At 42.4% G+C, this 16,318-nt stretch overlaps 1 protein-coding gene across 2 annotated transcripts in view; it reads left to right on the forward strand.

Annotated features, from left to right (window-relative positions):
• Window positions 1-16,318, forward strand: part of PLEKHG7 (pleckstrin homology and RhoGEF domain containing G7) — an 82,429-nt gene that overhangs the window by 47,208 nt on the left and 18,903 nt on the right. For both annotated transcript variants that reach the window (XM_073651651.1, XM_073651652.1), the window contains 6 exons: window positions 406-504; window positions 2,580-2,729; window positions 3,400-3,495; window positions 3,717-3,818; window positions 5,156-5,269; window positions 8,127-8,301. In XM_073651651.1, the coding sequence (XP_073507752.1) occupies window positions 406-504; window positions 2,580-2,729; window positions 3,400-3,495; window positions 3,717-3,818; window positions 5,156-5,269; window positions 8,127-8,301 (736 nt within the window). The remainder of the gene's footprint in view (window positions 1-405; window positions 505-2,579; window positions 2,730-3,399; window positions 3,496-3,716; window positions 3,819-5,155; window positions 5,270-8,126; window positions 8,302-16,318) is intronic.

A 16,318-nucleotide genomic window follows, 5' to 3' on the forward strand; every position in this document is an offset into this window, starting at 1 on the left:
ACAGATTTCCTTTAAAGTTTTAAGCATCTGTCAAATGAATTATAGAAAGTGGTAATAAATTCAAGTGGAAAGAAGAGATGGATGAAAGACTGATAGAAATAGGGAGACTGTGTTAACAATAGTGAAGATTGACTTTGAAGTGGTATTTTGAGATTAGGCCTGATATATACATAGCAGCGGAACAGTTTTATATCCAACTGTAAGAATTTTCAGTTGTAATTTTATGTAATTGGTGGCCAAGTCAAACACTGAAAAAAAATTATTATTTGAATAGATTTTTTGAAGGAGGGATGCTGGTTTTAGTAGTCAAGACAGGATATAATGAGGTCAGGAGTTAGCATTTTAGTTGAGTCACGGGTCAAGAACTAATGATTGAATAATGTTTTATTTTTTATTCTTTCATAGTTCATCAAAGGCAAACAAAAGCAAAGTTCTGACTTGGAGAACTGTTTGTTAACGTTCAAGGTCTCAGATTTCACAGAATACGAATTCACTAATATTAAGGTATTGTAAGAAAATATTAACTGCCGTAGCCAATAGACAAGAGTGAATCGATTCAATACTAATCGAATTTGTGTCATATTTTTAACAATTTGCTGTACTGTGAATTTGAACAATTTGTGATTCATTTTTCTTGAATAGCCTGAAAACACCACTGCCTTTTTACACAATGCAGAAAATTGCATCAGCCAGAGAAGGCTCATATGAAATTGGTCATAGACGGGTGGGCTTCTGCATAATGACGTGCAAAAATCACATCACATGGTATAACACATCCAATCAGAAGGAACTATCATAGCCTGTATAAAAGCAGAGGCAGGAAATGCAGGAGCCATTTTGTGGTTAATCTGAATAATGAGAGGATGTCACATCTTAAGGACTGAAGGCCATAAAACAGTGATCAAGCTGTGCAGATAATTTATGATAGCACAGAATTGAAGAACAGTTATTAACTATTTACACATAGCCATATATGTTGAAATCCCTTTGATATTATTAAGGCTGTATTTGCGTTAAGGAGCTTGAAAGGAGTTGGATACAGTCCTCAGAGATCTCAGAGTGTTATATGCATCGTTTCAAAGCATCTTAAGTTCGATTCGCTGATGGTCTAGTTTTTAAAAAATATTTCGTGAAGCTGGTGAATTTAAATTTCAAATGATTTTCTCATCTCTAGCAGCCAATTATAAAAACCCTCTAAATTACTATGTAATTTTTATATGAAGTAGTTAAGATGTTACTTTCATATTAAACATTTAACTGATATATACAGCTTTTATTTTATGCTGTATGCCTCTATATAGTTTACAAGTGTATTTCCAGTCCATGATATCTTGCAAATAGGTGAGAGTAAACTTGGCACTCACCAATCTTCTGGAAATGTTTCTTTTATTAATTTAAATATTGCATTCAGCATGAAGGCTAGTGGTGGCTTCCTTCTTCTAATACGACATGATGGCCATTTCGCTTTGATTCAAGGGGAAAAAAAATGTCCTCTGTGACACAAAATAGCCATCGTGCCATAGTAGGAGAAGGAAGTTTGCTCCAGACCTCATGTTGAAAGCATAGTTTGGATAAATAAAAGAAGCATTTTCAGATGACTGGTGAGTGTCATGCCATGTCATGTCATTTCATCTATTTGCAAGGCATTCTCGACTTCTGTCTTTAGATTAGGCACCACCTGTTTTGTTTGAAAGCCACACTGACATCTCAATGGACCCTGCCCAATACTGCTGGTGTAATGCTGACTTCCTTGGTGTATAAAAAAAAGTGTTACACACCTGTCTTGGGTATCCTGGTCTCCGCTCCCTTCTCCTGAGTCTGCCACCCACAACGGGATTTGCTGGTTGTCCAGCATGGATCAATGACATTGTCTCCCTAGAACTATTTAGGGCCCATTGACGAACATCTGTGTCTTGGGATTGAGACTCTAGTGTTCCTTGTTTGGTCTTCTCTCCATTATCTCTACAACTGTGTTTTAGTTCACATCCATCCATGCAGGGTTCCACTACTTCAGTCTGTCTGCTCCTACGTTTCTAGCTAGTCCTAGTCCCCATGATTCCACGTGTCCTATGGAAGCAGCACCAACATCTGGGGACCGTGTGCCCACCCAGACAAGAAGCTTAACTGATTCACCTCACCTGGTGATCGCTTCCAAATTCTATTTCACGTCCAAGTGAAAGAGCAAAAAAGTAGTGTACATCTTCCTGATATTCAGCAAGTCTAGCTTCCACTTCAAAATTAGCAGTTCCTGTAAAACTTTTGATGTTAAAATATAGAACCAGTACTTAAAGTACAAGTACAAACAGGGCAAGTGGCAAAATATTACAGTATAATGCTGCCAATGCCAATATATTGCACACGTGTTTTGTTCAAAGTAATAGCCATGGCCCATATACAGAGTTTATCCTCAACATGCCCACATTAGTTTCTTTTTGCACTGTGACAAGTTAGTGATATCATACACCACTATGTGTGATTAGAGAAATAATGTATAAAAGTTCATCATCACCACCACAAGAGCTTTTCCAGATATGGTACGTTATTACTTAACTTCTAATTCTCCTCTTTCTGATCTATAGGATAAACCCTGGGATGAAATCAGAAATACACAGAACATCGAGAATAAACAGATAATAAGATCTTCAAACAGAAAAAGGCAAGAGGCAATATGGGAACTTTTCACCTCCGAATGTACTTACTTTTTAGAACATTTACTAGTTCTCAAGAAGGTGAGTTTGATGTAAGCTTGATATAATTATTCTGTGAGCGAGTATTCAGTATATATCGATTAGTGAGTTTACCTGGAACCCTAAGATTAACTGTTTAATCAAAGTTGGTATTGGTATATTTTACTCTGAAGCTGCAGTATTTCAGAGTACATATACTTTTAAAAGTTGACCGGGGACTATGTATCTCAGCTGACTGGTCTGAGGCAGATCCCCAGACAGCTTCTCCCCGTTCTGATCCCTTTGACTGACAGGTCTCTCCCTATGAACAAACATCAGGAGAGACCTGTTAGTCAAATGGAACAGGGTTGGAAGCAGCCGACGGGGACCTGCCTTGGACTGGTCAGCTGAGACACGTAGTCCGCGGACAGTCCTTCAAAGTATGTTAACTCTGAAACGCGTTTCATAGTAAACCATACCTGTCTGCACTCGCGCAGCTGGTGTCTGATTCATATTGCCCACGGTTTGAGCAGTATGAATGTGATGACAAGTTCCCTTTAGACCAATAATTGTATATAACCAATCTATTTTGTCAGTCTACTAAAGTCATTATGGCAGAGAGTCTGTGTGTCTCCTGGGTGACATCTTAATATTATAGGTATGTTATCACATTGTGTGATTTTTTTTATTCATTTATACATTTACTTTGTTACTTTTCTATTTAATATTCTAGATATTTTTTCACACACTAAGGCACTTACAGAGCAATGATCATCTGTTAGATGTGGATCCAGTTAGGCTCTTTGCCAATTTGGAAGAACTGAATCAGGTACCCTAATTTGTATTATTACATTGAAAGTATTCTTAAATGTGATTCACTGGTTGATGAATACTTGAAGTTGTTGTTTTACAATAGTTGAAAGTCATAGGTTGGAGAACGTTGTATTATACTATGAGGCTATTTTGGGTTTGGTCAAATATTCACTTCCTAGAATTGTTTGATATTTTACTTGGAATTTTTAATTATATATTTTTTTTCATCATTATTAGGAAAGCCTTAACTTTGCCACCAGCTTGTTTAACACTATTGAAAGCGAAGAACTTGGATATACAACCTCCTTCTCCTTATCACTAACAGTCTTACTAACAAAGGTCAGTTGAACAAGTGTTAATATTACTGAGCACAGAAAAACACAAAGCACAACTAAAAAGCGATGTTCTGTACAATGTGAAGGTGGTGACATGGACAATGCTCTTGATAACATTGGTACTTGAAGGGCTTGTCCAGACAGAAAATATTGATAGATCCTCAATATGAGATTGGTGGGGGCCAACACTCCATACCCCCACTGATCAGCTGAAAATAACTTTGGCAGTCATCAGATGCAAACATATTGAACAGAGCTGCTCAATGCAACTTCAGTGTGTAGCATTCACTGCATGGTCCTGCTGCACATTTCCCCAATGGAGCTGTTTTCAGCAGATCGAGGATAGAATGTCGGGTGTTGGACCCCCACTATCTCATATTGATTACCTATACTATTGAATATTGTTATTTTTTTTTCAAACAACCACTTTTGCAATCTACTGCCTCTTAAAATTTGCAGCTGTTCTTGAGATATTAACACTTTTATTTACATCTCATTGCCTGGGAGACCGACCACCTCTGCTGTCTGACTTGTAAGCACTGCACTGAAAATGTCCACAGGAGATAACAGCGCTCTACAGCATTCCTGGCTAGCTTGAAAACAGTGCTTACAAGTTCAGCAGGAAAGAGCTTGTAAGAACTGCATATGTTCTGCTGTCTAGCAGTGGGGGACTGCGAACAAAAGAAAAAAAATGAATATTTCAAGAATGGCTGCACATTTAAAAAAGCTAAATTACTTATATTTACAAGCACTATCTGACAAGACCCATTTATAAAGATGAAAATAACCCTTTATTTAACTTTTTTTTTTAACTCTTTTCTGATACAGAGGTCCAAGGTCCATTGATGTACAAAGGGTTAAATGCTAAAATTCTGCCTTCAGTGGGGGGAGCTTAAGAGTAATAATGCTATATGCTGTCAGCTTCTTCTAGGACTGCAAGTAGGCAGTGTTTCCATTCATATGCAAATGAGGCAATTGTGGCTGTGCAGCACCCGGCTGTGGCCACTATACATTTGATAGCACTGTACTGTGCAGCTCCGGAACTGATCACATCCAGCTGCCACTGTGAATTAGTTCATAAGCAAATGCAGCAACAGACAGAAGATGTAAAGGTGTCCATGGATTTACATGTTAAAGACTTGAATGTCCATATATGAGGTTGGGGGAATGATCTCTCTGTCAGAATCCCTTTATCATCCTTGTGATGGTAATGCTTTGTCATTTTTATGTCAGTCCACTCCTAAGTAGTAATAATGCATTTGTAAAATATACCATTGATTTGAATCATTTACCAATAATGTGACCAGTGATATAACCAAGTTTCATTTTTTGCTGTTGCAGTATTTCAAAGATAATCTCTGCTTGAGTCATCAAATTTACTGCCTGAATTACACGTCTGCAGTTATCTATCTGGAAACACTGAAGCAAAGAGATGATTTTGCAACATATCTAAAGGTAATGTATCTTTTAAATGTCAAAAATTATCATTGTGTCAGAGATGAGAGAAGGTAACAGAGCCACGGGCAAAATTGCACAAACTTGAAGTCAGCACTTATAATCTAAGTGATCCTCTCCACAGAGAACATTTTTTCTTAAAGTTCCCTCTGGGACTCTGCAACTGAGAAAAACCAGACAGGTCAGAACACCTGGCAGGTCCTGTTTAAAAGGATTGTTTGGTTTTTAGTAAAAAGATGTTTGCTGGACACCAGAAGCTGAATACCTTACTAGTTTGCTCTGTGCTCCAGATTTGACTCATGTTTTCATTTTCTGTCAGAAGCTGTGTATGAACGTATAAGCAGGGACTGATCATCTGGCAAATCTGGCAAATGCCAGACGGGCCTGTCCAGTCGTGGGCCACCTTGTCTGCTATGCTGTTAACAGTATCGGTATCCTCAAGATGCTGATACTGTTAACAGTTGTGATGGTGCACAAAGCTGCCAGCTCCATCACTTACCCCGGTAGGTTGCGGACTTCCTCTCCGTTCACGGCCTGCCGGAGGCCAGCACCAAGTAGGGGACGTCGGCTGTGCAGTGACATCACATCGCACCGCAAGCGTCCACTGTGAGAATAGATAGAAGAGGATAGAAGAGGAGACAGACGCTGAGGAGGACAAGGAGTCTGGATTAGGTGAGTATAAGGATTTTTTTTTATTTTTGGGAGTCTGTGGGGGACCATCATAATATATAGGGTGCTGTGGGTTGGACCATCATAGTATATAAGGGGCTGTTGGGTGGACCATCTTGATTTCCTCCAGGCAGGGTAATATTAGTAATATATCTCCATCTGGTGCTTGGAGACTGCATGGGCCTGTGTGCTTTCAAATGCCAGGGCTAAATTTCAGTCCCCGTCCGTTCCTGCATATAATTATACAAAAGGGTACACGCTAGCTGACGCTTTATCTGTTTTTTACTCTCTGCTGCTTGTACATACGGTGATGTTTGGAGCTTGCATCATTATTACACTAGCATACATACAGTATATAAAATATTGTTGTATCTCTTTTCACTTATATAATACACAGTTATAAATATAAACTGCTGCAGAAAAGGGCCTTAAAGGGCCCCATATACACTAGAGCATTGTCTTCTGTCTCCAGAAGTAGCCAATCATCTAATGAGTTGGCATTTGAAGGGAATCTGTCAGCAGGTTTTTGTTGCCTCATCTGAGAGCAGCATGATGTAGGGAAAGAGACCCTGATTCCAACGATGTATCACTAAGTTTACGGAGTGCAGCACTTGTGACACTATCAGAGTTCATAGATGTAGAATGCAGCTGAGCTAAGTAAGCTAACCCTGTCCACATCACAGCTCTCTGTGTACATTGTCCATTGACAGCGGCTTATCAGAGGAGGGGGCGTGGTCAGACCACTTGTAATAATCTCCTGGTGATAAAACATTCATTGTATGGAAACAACAGCACACAGTCTGATAAGTAACAAATTGGTGAAATTTGTGTCTCAGACCTTATCTCATACCTCAGATTACATAGCAAAAACCATCTGACAGATTCCCTTTAATATATCCCAACTCTTCCCCAACAGATGACATCGTAGCAAACAAGGCATGAACATGTTGACTTTTACCTCTTGATCCTTTGTTCTCAAGAGAGATAGCAACAACTTACTCCTCTCTCCCCAATTAGCCTTCAGCTGACGTCTGTTAAAGGCGTATGGTCACCTTTAGACCACGTTCACACGTTCAGTATTTGGTCAGTACTATACATCAGTATTTATAAGCCAAAACCAGTAGTGGAACAATCAGAGGTAAAGTATAATAGAAACACGTCACTACTTCTGCATTTTTCACCCACTCCAGGTTTTGGCTTACAAATACTGAGGTAAAATACTGACCAAATACTGAACGTGTGAACGTGGCCTAAGAGCAAAAGTGTCAATGACAATACAGTGCCTCTTACAATCAGCTGGACAAATTGCATACTGTGGACTACATGGCGGTGACCGGTAAAGATTTTATTTTTTATAATGCTAGAATGACAAAATGGAACATTTTATAATTATGCTGTACTCCGGACACCCATCATAACGGGGCATGGAGTACTGCCTGCTGTACTTAGAAAGAAAGTAAGACCTCAAAAAGTACATATTCCCCAGTAGGTAGGGGTCAGCCGAGCATAGAAAAAATCATCCGATATTGATCCAGAAAACTCGGAGGATTTTCATCTGTATTGTGCCCTCGGTGTATCTGTATTTTATATCCGTGTGACATCAGTGTACAATGTAAATTATCAAATTAAGTTTCCTATGTTAATAATGTCAATGTATCCATAAAAATCGGATGCTATATGGGTGCTCTGTATAGGATGTGGTTTTTTTTAGCATCCATAGACTTGAATGGATGAATTTCCTCTCCCAATTGGAAAACAATAGTGCATGCCGTGCTTTTTTCGCGTGTAGATGGTCCTTGTGAAAGAACTGTGGCTTGTACAGCAGCCTTATTGGATTACATTGGTCAGGGTGCTGTCTAATCCCCACTCAGACAGCAGCACACGTCTGCATATGGCCATGGTGAGTGTTTGAGGAGGTTTTTACATCAGTATTTGTAAGTTATAACCAGGAGTGGGTGATAAATACAGAAGTGGTGACGTGTTTTTATTATACGTTTCCTCTGACTGTCCCACTACTGGTTTTGGCTTACATATACTGAGGTAAAATACTAAACATGTGAACGTGGCCTACTACACTCATCTGAACGAGCCCTTAGTCATAGGTCCACTAAGTACTTCACTGGTACAAATGCTTTCAGCTCGACCCTACGCTTACTATGTTCCTTACAATTTTCCTTTGTTTTCATAGTGGTGTGAACAACAAGAACAGTGTCGGCGGCTGCACCTCACCGATTTGCTGGTAGCACCATTACATCGGCTGACCCGGTATCCATTACTCCTGAAGAACATATGGAAAAAAAGTAATGACGCTGCAGAGAAAGTGTCCATCTATTCCATGAAGGAGAAAGTTGAAAGTTCCATAAGTAAGTCAAGAATCTTTCTTGCTTTATGTAATTGTTTTATTGATTTCCCTGATATATAAAGCATGCATCACATACATAGCTAAGACCCTTTTTATTGATGTCGTCAATCCAAATGTAAAGCTCTGGCCATATAATGCTGCACATTGTTGGAGTTTTACTTGTAAATTGTATTATCAGAATACAACTATAATGGTTGATAAATATTCCCACATCCTATACATCAATGCATAAGCTGAGGCCATGCATGTAGCCCTCATGTAGGGGAAATACGAGCATGTGGTGGAGCCGTAATCTGGATCTTGGGGTATATTTCCACATCACAGATTTGAGGTTTTCTCATTCATTTGAATGGAGCTTGTAAAATTCATGAGCTTATTAGCATAGAAACAGCACAATTTAGATGAACTAGATCTTGCCTGAGCTCCTGTTAGCAATATGTAGAGATCTCCCGAGAGCCATACTCAGTAATAGACAGGTTCTGGCACATTCACTTCTATAGGAGCGTTTTCTAGGCTTGCTCTGTGATCTGTGCAGGGGTCACTGTACAGGGAGGAGGAGGAGGTGAGCTGTGACCATCACCTATTGTGACTGGTGTGATTTTGTGTTATCTAGTGTATATAGAGGTCCTATCTGTCTTTAGCCTGTCTGTGAGGATAATGAGATGGTTTTTGAAAAGTGATCTCTACAGAGCGGGAAGTGTCCAAACAGGGGTGGATTAAGAGTAGCCAGGGCCCCGGGCAGTTTGGAAGGCATAGGTCGCCAGCACCTGATGTATCACATGACATGTCACATGATCCCGTTTAATAGATCATGTGATAGGTCATGTTAGTAACAGATGCTTTGGTGCACATCCATACACGAAAACCGACAGATAGCTCAGCGCGCCACATAAATTTTTCCCTTATGTACAGCACCATACATAATAGAGCAGTGGTGAGAGACAGTGACTGTTCTGGAGGTCGAACCAATAGGCTGAAATTAATTCTGCTCAATATTACCATAGTATAAAAAATAATTATTATTAATAATTGTATGACTTAATATTGAGCAGAATTATGTATGCTGACATCCCCCTATATACAATATGAACCCCCACATAGCCCCCTCAATCAACAACCAAAGCGATCAACCTATGGGACCATTATATTGTACATGTAAACCATAAAAAAAAAAAAACTCGAAAAATTCTCTTTTTATTTAGTTAGTTTAAAAACCCCAATACATACAGACATAAATACACACACATAGCTCAGAAAAACAGTGATACAAAAAAGAACAGAAATGCTGGGAGTTGGGGACCAGTTTTGCCCTTCACAATTCCCTTCCTGACAGCAGATGTTGGCACCCTAAGCTGAAACGGTATGGCGCCCCCACTCCTCGTCGACTGCCCCTCTGTAGCCCGACCACTGCTCTACCTGACCAGGCATCCTCTATAAGTGAGCGGATAATATTTAATGAACATTTATAAAATATAGTTACTAGTAGCCCTTCAGATCATAAATGGCTAGTTAAGTGACAGTGCAATTAAATCACAAGACATCCATATACCTAACAATCAAGTTTCTATGGATATGGATTAATAATAATATAAATATATATATATATATATATATATATATATATATATATATATATATATATATATAGACCCTATATAGCCTGAACACTTGTGCACTTGCTTTAATGGCATCTTCTTCCGACACATTCTTTTCCTCCCTCTTTTGGTTATTCCGGGGGTTCATGAGGGAACTCCTTCAATCAGGACAAGAAAAGGAGACCATAAGCCATACTACAATGAGGATAACAGCTCACAGGCCCAGACAATATGACCCCACATAGCCCCTACATCAGGATCGGACTGGGGCACCGGGACACCGGCGAATTCTCCGATGTGCCCGGGTCCTCAGCGGGCCCACGAGCAGGACTCACAGGGCCCCTGGTAAACATGGCCGCCGGTGCTCCACACTGCAAGGGCCCGGAGGGTCAGGAGGGCCCTTGCATTGCGGCTGCTGAGGCTCCGGGGGGCCCATGGCCAGATTGCCCTCATCCTGTGCAATGGGCAGGGAGCAATCCCTCCATCTCCGCTGCTGACAGGAGGAAAATGTCAGCGGAGCTGGAGGGATCCGTCCTTACCTCTGCTTCATGCCCGCCGTTTCCTCCCTGACACAAGTTCGCGCCGCTTGATGATGTCATCATGCAGCGCGAGCCTGTGTCAGGGAGAAAGATGCCGGGCAGGAAGCAGAGAACGATGCTGCGGGGGAGCGTGCTGAAAAGTGTTTTTTTTTTTTTTTTAACTAATAGACTGGACTGGAGATGGGGAGAAATGGGGACAGCAATGGTGATGGAGGAGGTGGGGGAAGATGAGGTAGAGCAATTGTGATGGTGGAGGGAGAGCACTGGTGATGGTGGGGGGAGATGAGGGAGAGTGATGGAGGAGGTGGGGGGAGATATGCATGGCATGGTGATGGAGGGATATATGCATGGCATGTTGATGGAGGAGGTGGGGGGAGATATGCATGGCATGGTGATGGAGGAGGTGGGGGGAGATATGACATGGCACTGGTGATGGAGGAGGTAGGAGAAGATATGCATGGCATGGTGATGGAGGAGGTGACGGGAGATATGACATGGCACTGGTGATGGAGGAGGTAGGGGAGATATGACAATGATGATGGAGCAGGTGGGGGAGATATGGCAATGATGACTGAGCAGGTGGGAGTGATATGGCAATGATGACGGAGCAGGTGGGGGAGATATGGCAATGATGATGGAGCAGGTGGGGGGGAGATATGGCAATGATGATGGAGCAGGTGGGGGAGATATGGCAATGATGATGGAGCAGGTGGGGGGAGATATGGCAATGATGATGGAGGAGGTAGGGGGAGATATGGCAATGATGATGGAGGAGGTGGTGGGGGGAGATATAGCAATGATGGAGGAGGTGGTGGGGGAGATATGGCAATGATGATGGAGGATGTGATGTGGGAGATATGGCAATGATGGAGGTGGTGGGGGAGATACGGCAATGATGACGACGGAGGTGGGGCGATATGGCAATGATGATGGGGGAGGTGGGGGAGATATGGCAATGATGGAGGAGATATGACAATGATGGAGGAGGTAGGGGAGATATGGCAATGATGGAGAAGGTGGGGGAGATATGACAATGTTGGAAAAGGTGGGTGGAGAGCAATGATGGAGAAGGTGGGGGAGAGAAATGATGGGGATGGGAGGGAGCAATGATGGAGGAGGTGGGGGGAGAGCAATGATGGGTATGGGGGAGAGCAATGATGGAGGTGGGGGAGAGAAATGATGGGGAATTATTTGGATGCTATATTGTGTTAATATCTTGTCTGGTCATGGTGTGGTGGTATTTCTCCCTTGTATGTGGTATTATTCAGTCATTATGTGGTGGTAATATGTAGTCTGGTCATGGTGTGGTAGTATTTCTCCCTTGTATGTGGCATTATTCTTTCACTATGTGGTGGTAATATGTGGTCTGGTCATGGTGTGGTGGTATTTCTCCCTTGTATGTGATATTATTCAGTCACTATGTGGTGGTAATATGTAGTCTGGTCATGGTGTGGTAGTATTTCTCCCTTGTATGTGTTATTATTCGGTCACTATGTGGTGGTAATATGTGGTCTGGTCATGGTGTGGTGGTATTTCTCCCTTGTATGTAGTCTTATTCGGTCACTATGTGGTGGTAATATGTGGTCTGGTCATGGTGTGGTGGTATTTCTCCCTTGTATATGGTACTATTGGTGTTGGTATAGGGGATTGTGTTGCGTATGGGGGTCATTTCTTCTCTCTGATATTAATTAGGAGAACATTCTTTATTTCCATTAGTGATTAAATACTTGGAACAAGATGCACTTACAGGGGTTCTCCGGGGAAAACAAGTAATCACCTCTCCACAGGATAAGTGATAAATTATTGATTATTGGGGGTCTAACTGCTGGGACCTGCACCGATTGGTAGAATGTGGAGCTTTTATCCCCATTAGACTGGAGATCATGTGCGACTTGACCACTGATCCATTCATTCCCTCAGTGGCTGTTCTTGTTTTTTTTCTGGAAGCCCCAAAGAGAATGAATGGAGCTGCGGTCAGATGTCCCACCAGCTGCTGCATTTTAAAATGGGGATAAAACTTCCCCATTCTTCCGATAGGCGCATTTTCCAATGTTCGGACCCAAACGATCAATAAGTGATCACTGATCCTGTGGGTCCCATGGATCAGTGATAACTTGTTTTAACCAAAGAACCCCTTTAATGCAAACTACCGTAATTCTACATCCCAGTTATGGTGGTGCACAGTATATGTGCAGGAGCCTCCTGTGATTTACAGTCAACGCTCCACTATAACGGGGATATCGGCTAACAGTTATTTGCATATTGCTGTAGGGTGGGACCTGAGGATCAATTCCTTCTGTGGGCCCCAGACACCCCAGTCCGACACTGCCCTACAAACAATATGAGCCCCCACACAGCCCCGTACATACTGTATGAGCCTCCACATAGCTCCCTATATACAGTTTGAGTCCCCACACAGCCCCCTACATACAGTATGAGAGAAGGTGGGGGAGATATGACAATGTTGGAGAAGGTGGGTGGAGAGCAATGATGGAGAAGGTGGGGAGAGCAATGATGGGGATGGGAGGGAGCAATGATGGAGGAGGTGGGGGGAGAGAAATGATGGGGAATTATTTGGACGCTATATGCTGTTAATATCTGGTCTGGTTACGGTTAGGTGGTATTTCTCCCTTGTATGTGTTATTATTCGGTCACTATGTGGTGGTAATATGTGGTCTGGTCATGGTGTGGTGGTATTTCTCCCTTATATGTGGTATTATTCAGTCATTATGTGGTGGTAATATGTGGTCTGGTCATGGTGTGGTGGTATTTCTCCCTTGTATGTAATATTATTCGGTCACTATTTGGTGGTAATATGTGGTCTGGTCATGGTGTGGTGGTATTTCTCCCTTGTATGTGGTATTATTCAGGCACTATGTGGTGGTAATATGTGGTCTGGTCATGGTGTGGTGTTATTTCTCCCTTGTATGTGGTATTATTCAGTTACTATGTGTTAGTAATATGTGGTCTGGTCATGGTGTGGTAGTATTTCTCCCTTGTATGTGGTATTATTCTTTCACTATGTGGTGGTAATATGTGGTCTGGTCATGGTGTGGTGGTATTTCTCCCTTGTATGTAATATTATTCGGTCACTATTTGGTGGTAATATGTGGTCTGGTCATGGTGTGGTGGTATTTCTCCCTTGTATGTGGTATTATTCAGGCACTATGTGGTGGTAATATGTGGTCTGGTCATGGTGTGGTGTTATTTCTCCCTTGTATGTGGTATTATTCAGTTACTATGTGTTAGTAATATGTGGTCTGGTCATGGTGTGGTGGTATTTCTCCCTTGTATATGGTACTATTGGTGTTGGCATAGTGGCTTGTGTTATGTATGGCGGTCATTTGTTCTCTCTGATATTAATTAGGAGAAGATTCTTTATTTCCATTAGTGATTAAATACTTGAAACAAGATGCACTTACAGGGGTTCTCCGGGGAAAACAAGTAATCACCTCTCCACAGGATAAGTGATAACTTATTGATTAGTGGGGGTCTGACTGCTGGGACCTGCACCGATTGGTAGAATGTGGAGCTTTTATCCCCATTAGACTGGAGCTCATGTGCGACTTGACCACTGATCCATTCATTCCCTCAGTGGCTGTTCTTGTTTTTTTTCTGGAAGCCCCAAAGAGAATGAATGGAGCTGCGGTCAGATGTCCCACCAGCTGCTGCATTTTAAAATGGGGATAAAACTTCCCCATTCTTCCGATAGGCGCATTTTCCAATGTTCGGACCCAAACGATCAATAAGTGATCACCTATCCTGTGGATCCCATGGATCGGTGATAACTTGTTTTAACGAAAGAACCCCTTTAATGCAAACTACCGTAATTCTACATCCCAGTTATGGTGGTGCACAGTATATGTGCAGGAGCCTCCTGTGATTTACAGTCAACGCTCCACTATAACGGGGATATCGGCTAACAGTTATTTGCATATTGCTGTAGGGTGGGACCTGAGGATCAATTCCTTCTGTGGGCCCCAGACACCCCAGTCCGACACTGCCCTACAAACAATATGAGCCCCCACACAGCGCCGTACATACTGTATGAGCCTCCACATAGCTCCCTATATACAGTTTGAGTCCCCACACAGCCCCCTACATACAGTATGAGCCCCCACATAGCTACCCAGATACAGTATGAGAACTCACATAATTACCTATATACAGTATAAGCTCAACATAGCTCCCTGCACAGCCCCCCAGCATGCATCCCCATGTGAGTAACATCATCCCCTTCTCCATATAGGCACTCAGCATGCAGCCCTACATGAGTGACATTACCCCCTTCACTATGCAACCCCATGTGAGTAGCATCACTCCCTTCACCACACATCCCCCAGCCCCACGCAGTCACCTTGCATGCACCATCACGAGAGTGGCATTACCCCCTTCTCCACAATGCCCCTCATCATCACCCACCCCCTTCTCCACAATTCCCCTAATCATCATCACCCCTCTTCTCCACAATGTCTCTCATCTTCATTATCACCCTTCTCCACAATGCCCCTCATCATCATTATCCCCCTTCTCCACAATGCCCCTCATCATCATCTCCCTTCTCCACAATGCCCCTCATTATTATCACCTTACCCATGCAACCCTACTCAAGTAACATAAACCCTTTTCCTGTGAAAGCCCCCCAATAAGCAACCCCATACATGCTGCAGCGACCATTTCCCTGTACAACCTCCAACATGCAGCCCCCATATAGTGCCATCATCCATATTTCTTTGCACCCAAAATACATCCTCAGAGCCCTCACACCGAGTCCTGTGTCCTCGCTGCCAACTTCACACGGTTCCATGGTGCAGATCTAAGTCCTCTACTCTTCTCATTCCTTTCCATTCCAGCAGCAGCCTCAGCTCCAGCTCCTCCATGCTGCTTCCTGTTATTGGGTCTTCACTGGCCTGAAGGAGGCCCTGCCCCTTCCGGCGACATCACTCCCTCAAAAAATCAACTCCACTCTAGACAGCTTGCCGGGATGTGTGAGTGAGCCGCAGATGGCGGTGCACAAAAGATTATATGAGGGCAATCTGGCGATGGGCCCCCCACGGACCCTAGGGCCCTGGGGGTAGCCCAGATTGCCCTCATTATAATCCACCTATGTGTCCAAAGTAAAAATTTCAGAATTTTAGGATTTTGCTTTTAACATCGATAGTGATATGCGGAATACAAAAATGTTTAAAAAATATGTTTAAGAGGTTAATTGATCATTTTATGATGACATGTTCCCTTTAAGGGTTTGTGACCTATGTGGTCACACAGAGGGCAAAAGCTGGTGCTATAAAGGAATGCAACAGATTACATGCAACCAGGGTTATGACTTGGTTGGAATTATTTGGGCATCATTTTATATCAAAGTATTTTATTTTTGCAGTTTATGGAAGTAGCAGCACTGTATAGCAGTATTATTTATGTGACTATATGGAAATGTTATTTCTGCTCCATACTAAATGCACTTATGAGGCTCGGTTCAGACAAGGGGCATGGTTGTATCCTGCGGTTTAAAATAGCAAACACGGATAATAACATAAAAGTGTCAACACCCCTCACTCGCACCATGTGAACAGAGCATATTTATGTGCTGTATGGTAGGTGGTTTGTACACTGTATAGGTTAAGCACATGGAAATGGTGCCAACAGGAGGAATAGAACAGGGCATTATCCACTCTAAGGCCGGGTTCACATTAGCAAAGAGCATCAGAAGCTCTGCTGCGAGTGTGAGCCGAGTGTCAGTGCTCCGATCCTCTCTTTTGAAAGAATCGCCACACAGCTGCGGAGGAGACGGAGAAAGTAATTTCTCCATCGCCTCCATTGCCGGCGTCTGGCGGAATCGCACTGCACTCGGAGGACATCTGAGAGGAGTTTGATGTTTTGCATG

This window comes from Phyllobates terribilis, unplaced genomic scaffold (assembly GCF_046119375.1).
Source record: "Phyllobates terribilis strain yellow unplaced genomic scaffold, ASM4611937v1 Scaffold_11__3_contigs__length_659146591, whole genome shotgun sequence".
Lineage (NCBI taxonomy): Eukaryota > Metazoa > Chordata > Amphibia > Anura > Dendrobatidae > Phyllobates > Phyllobates terribilis.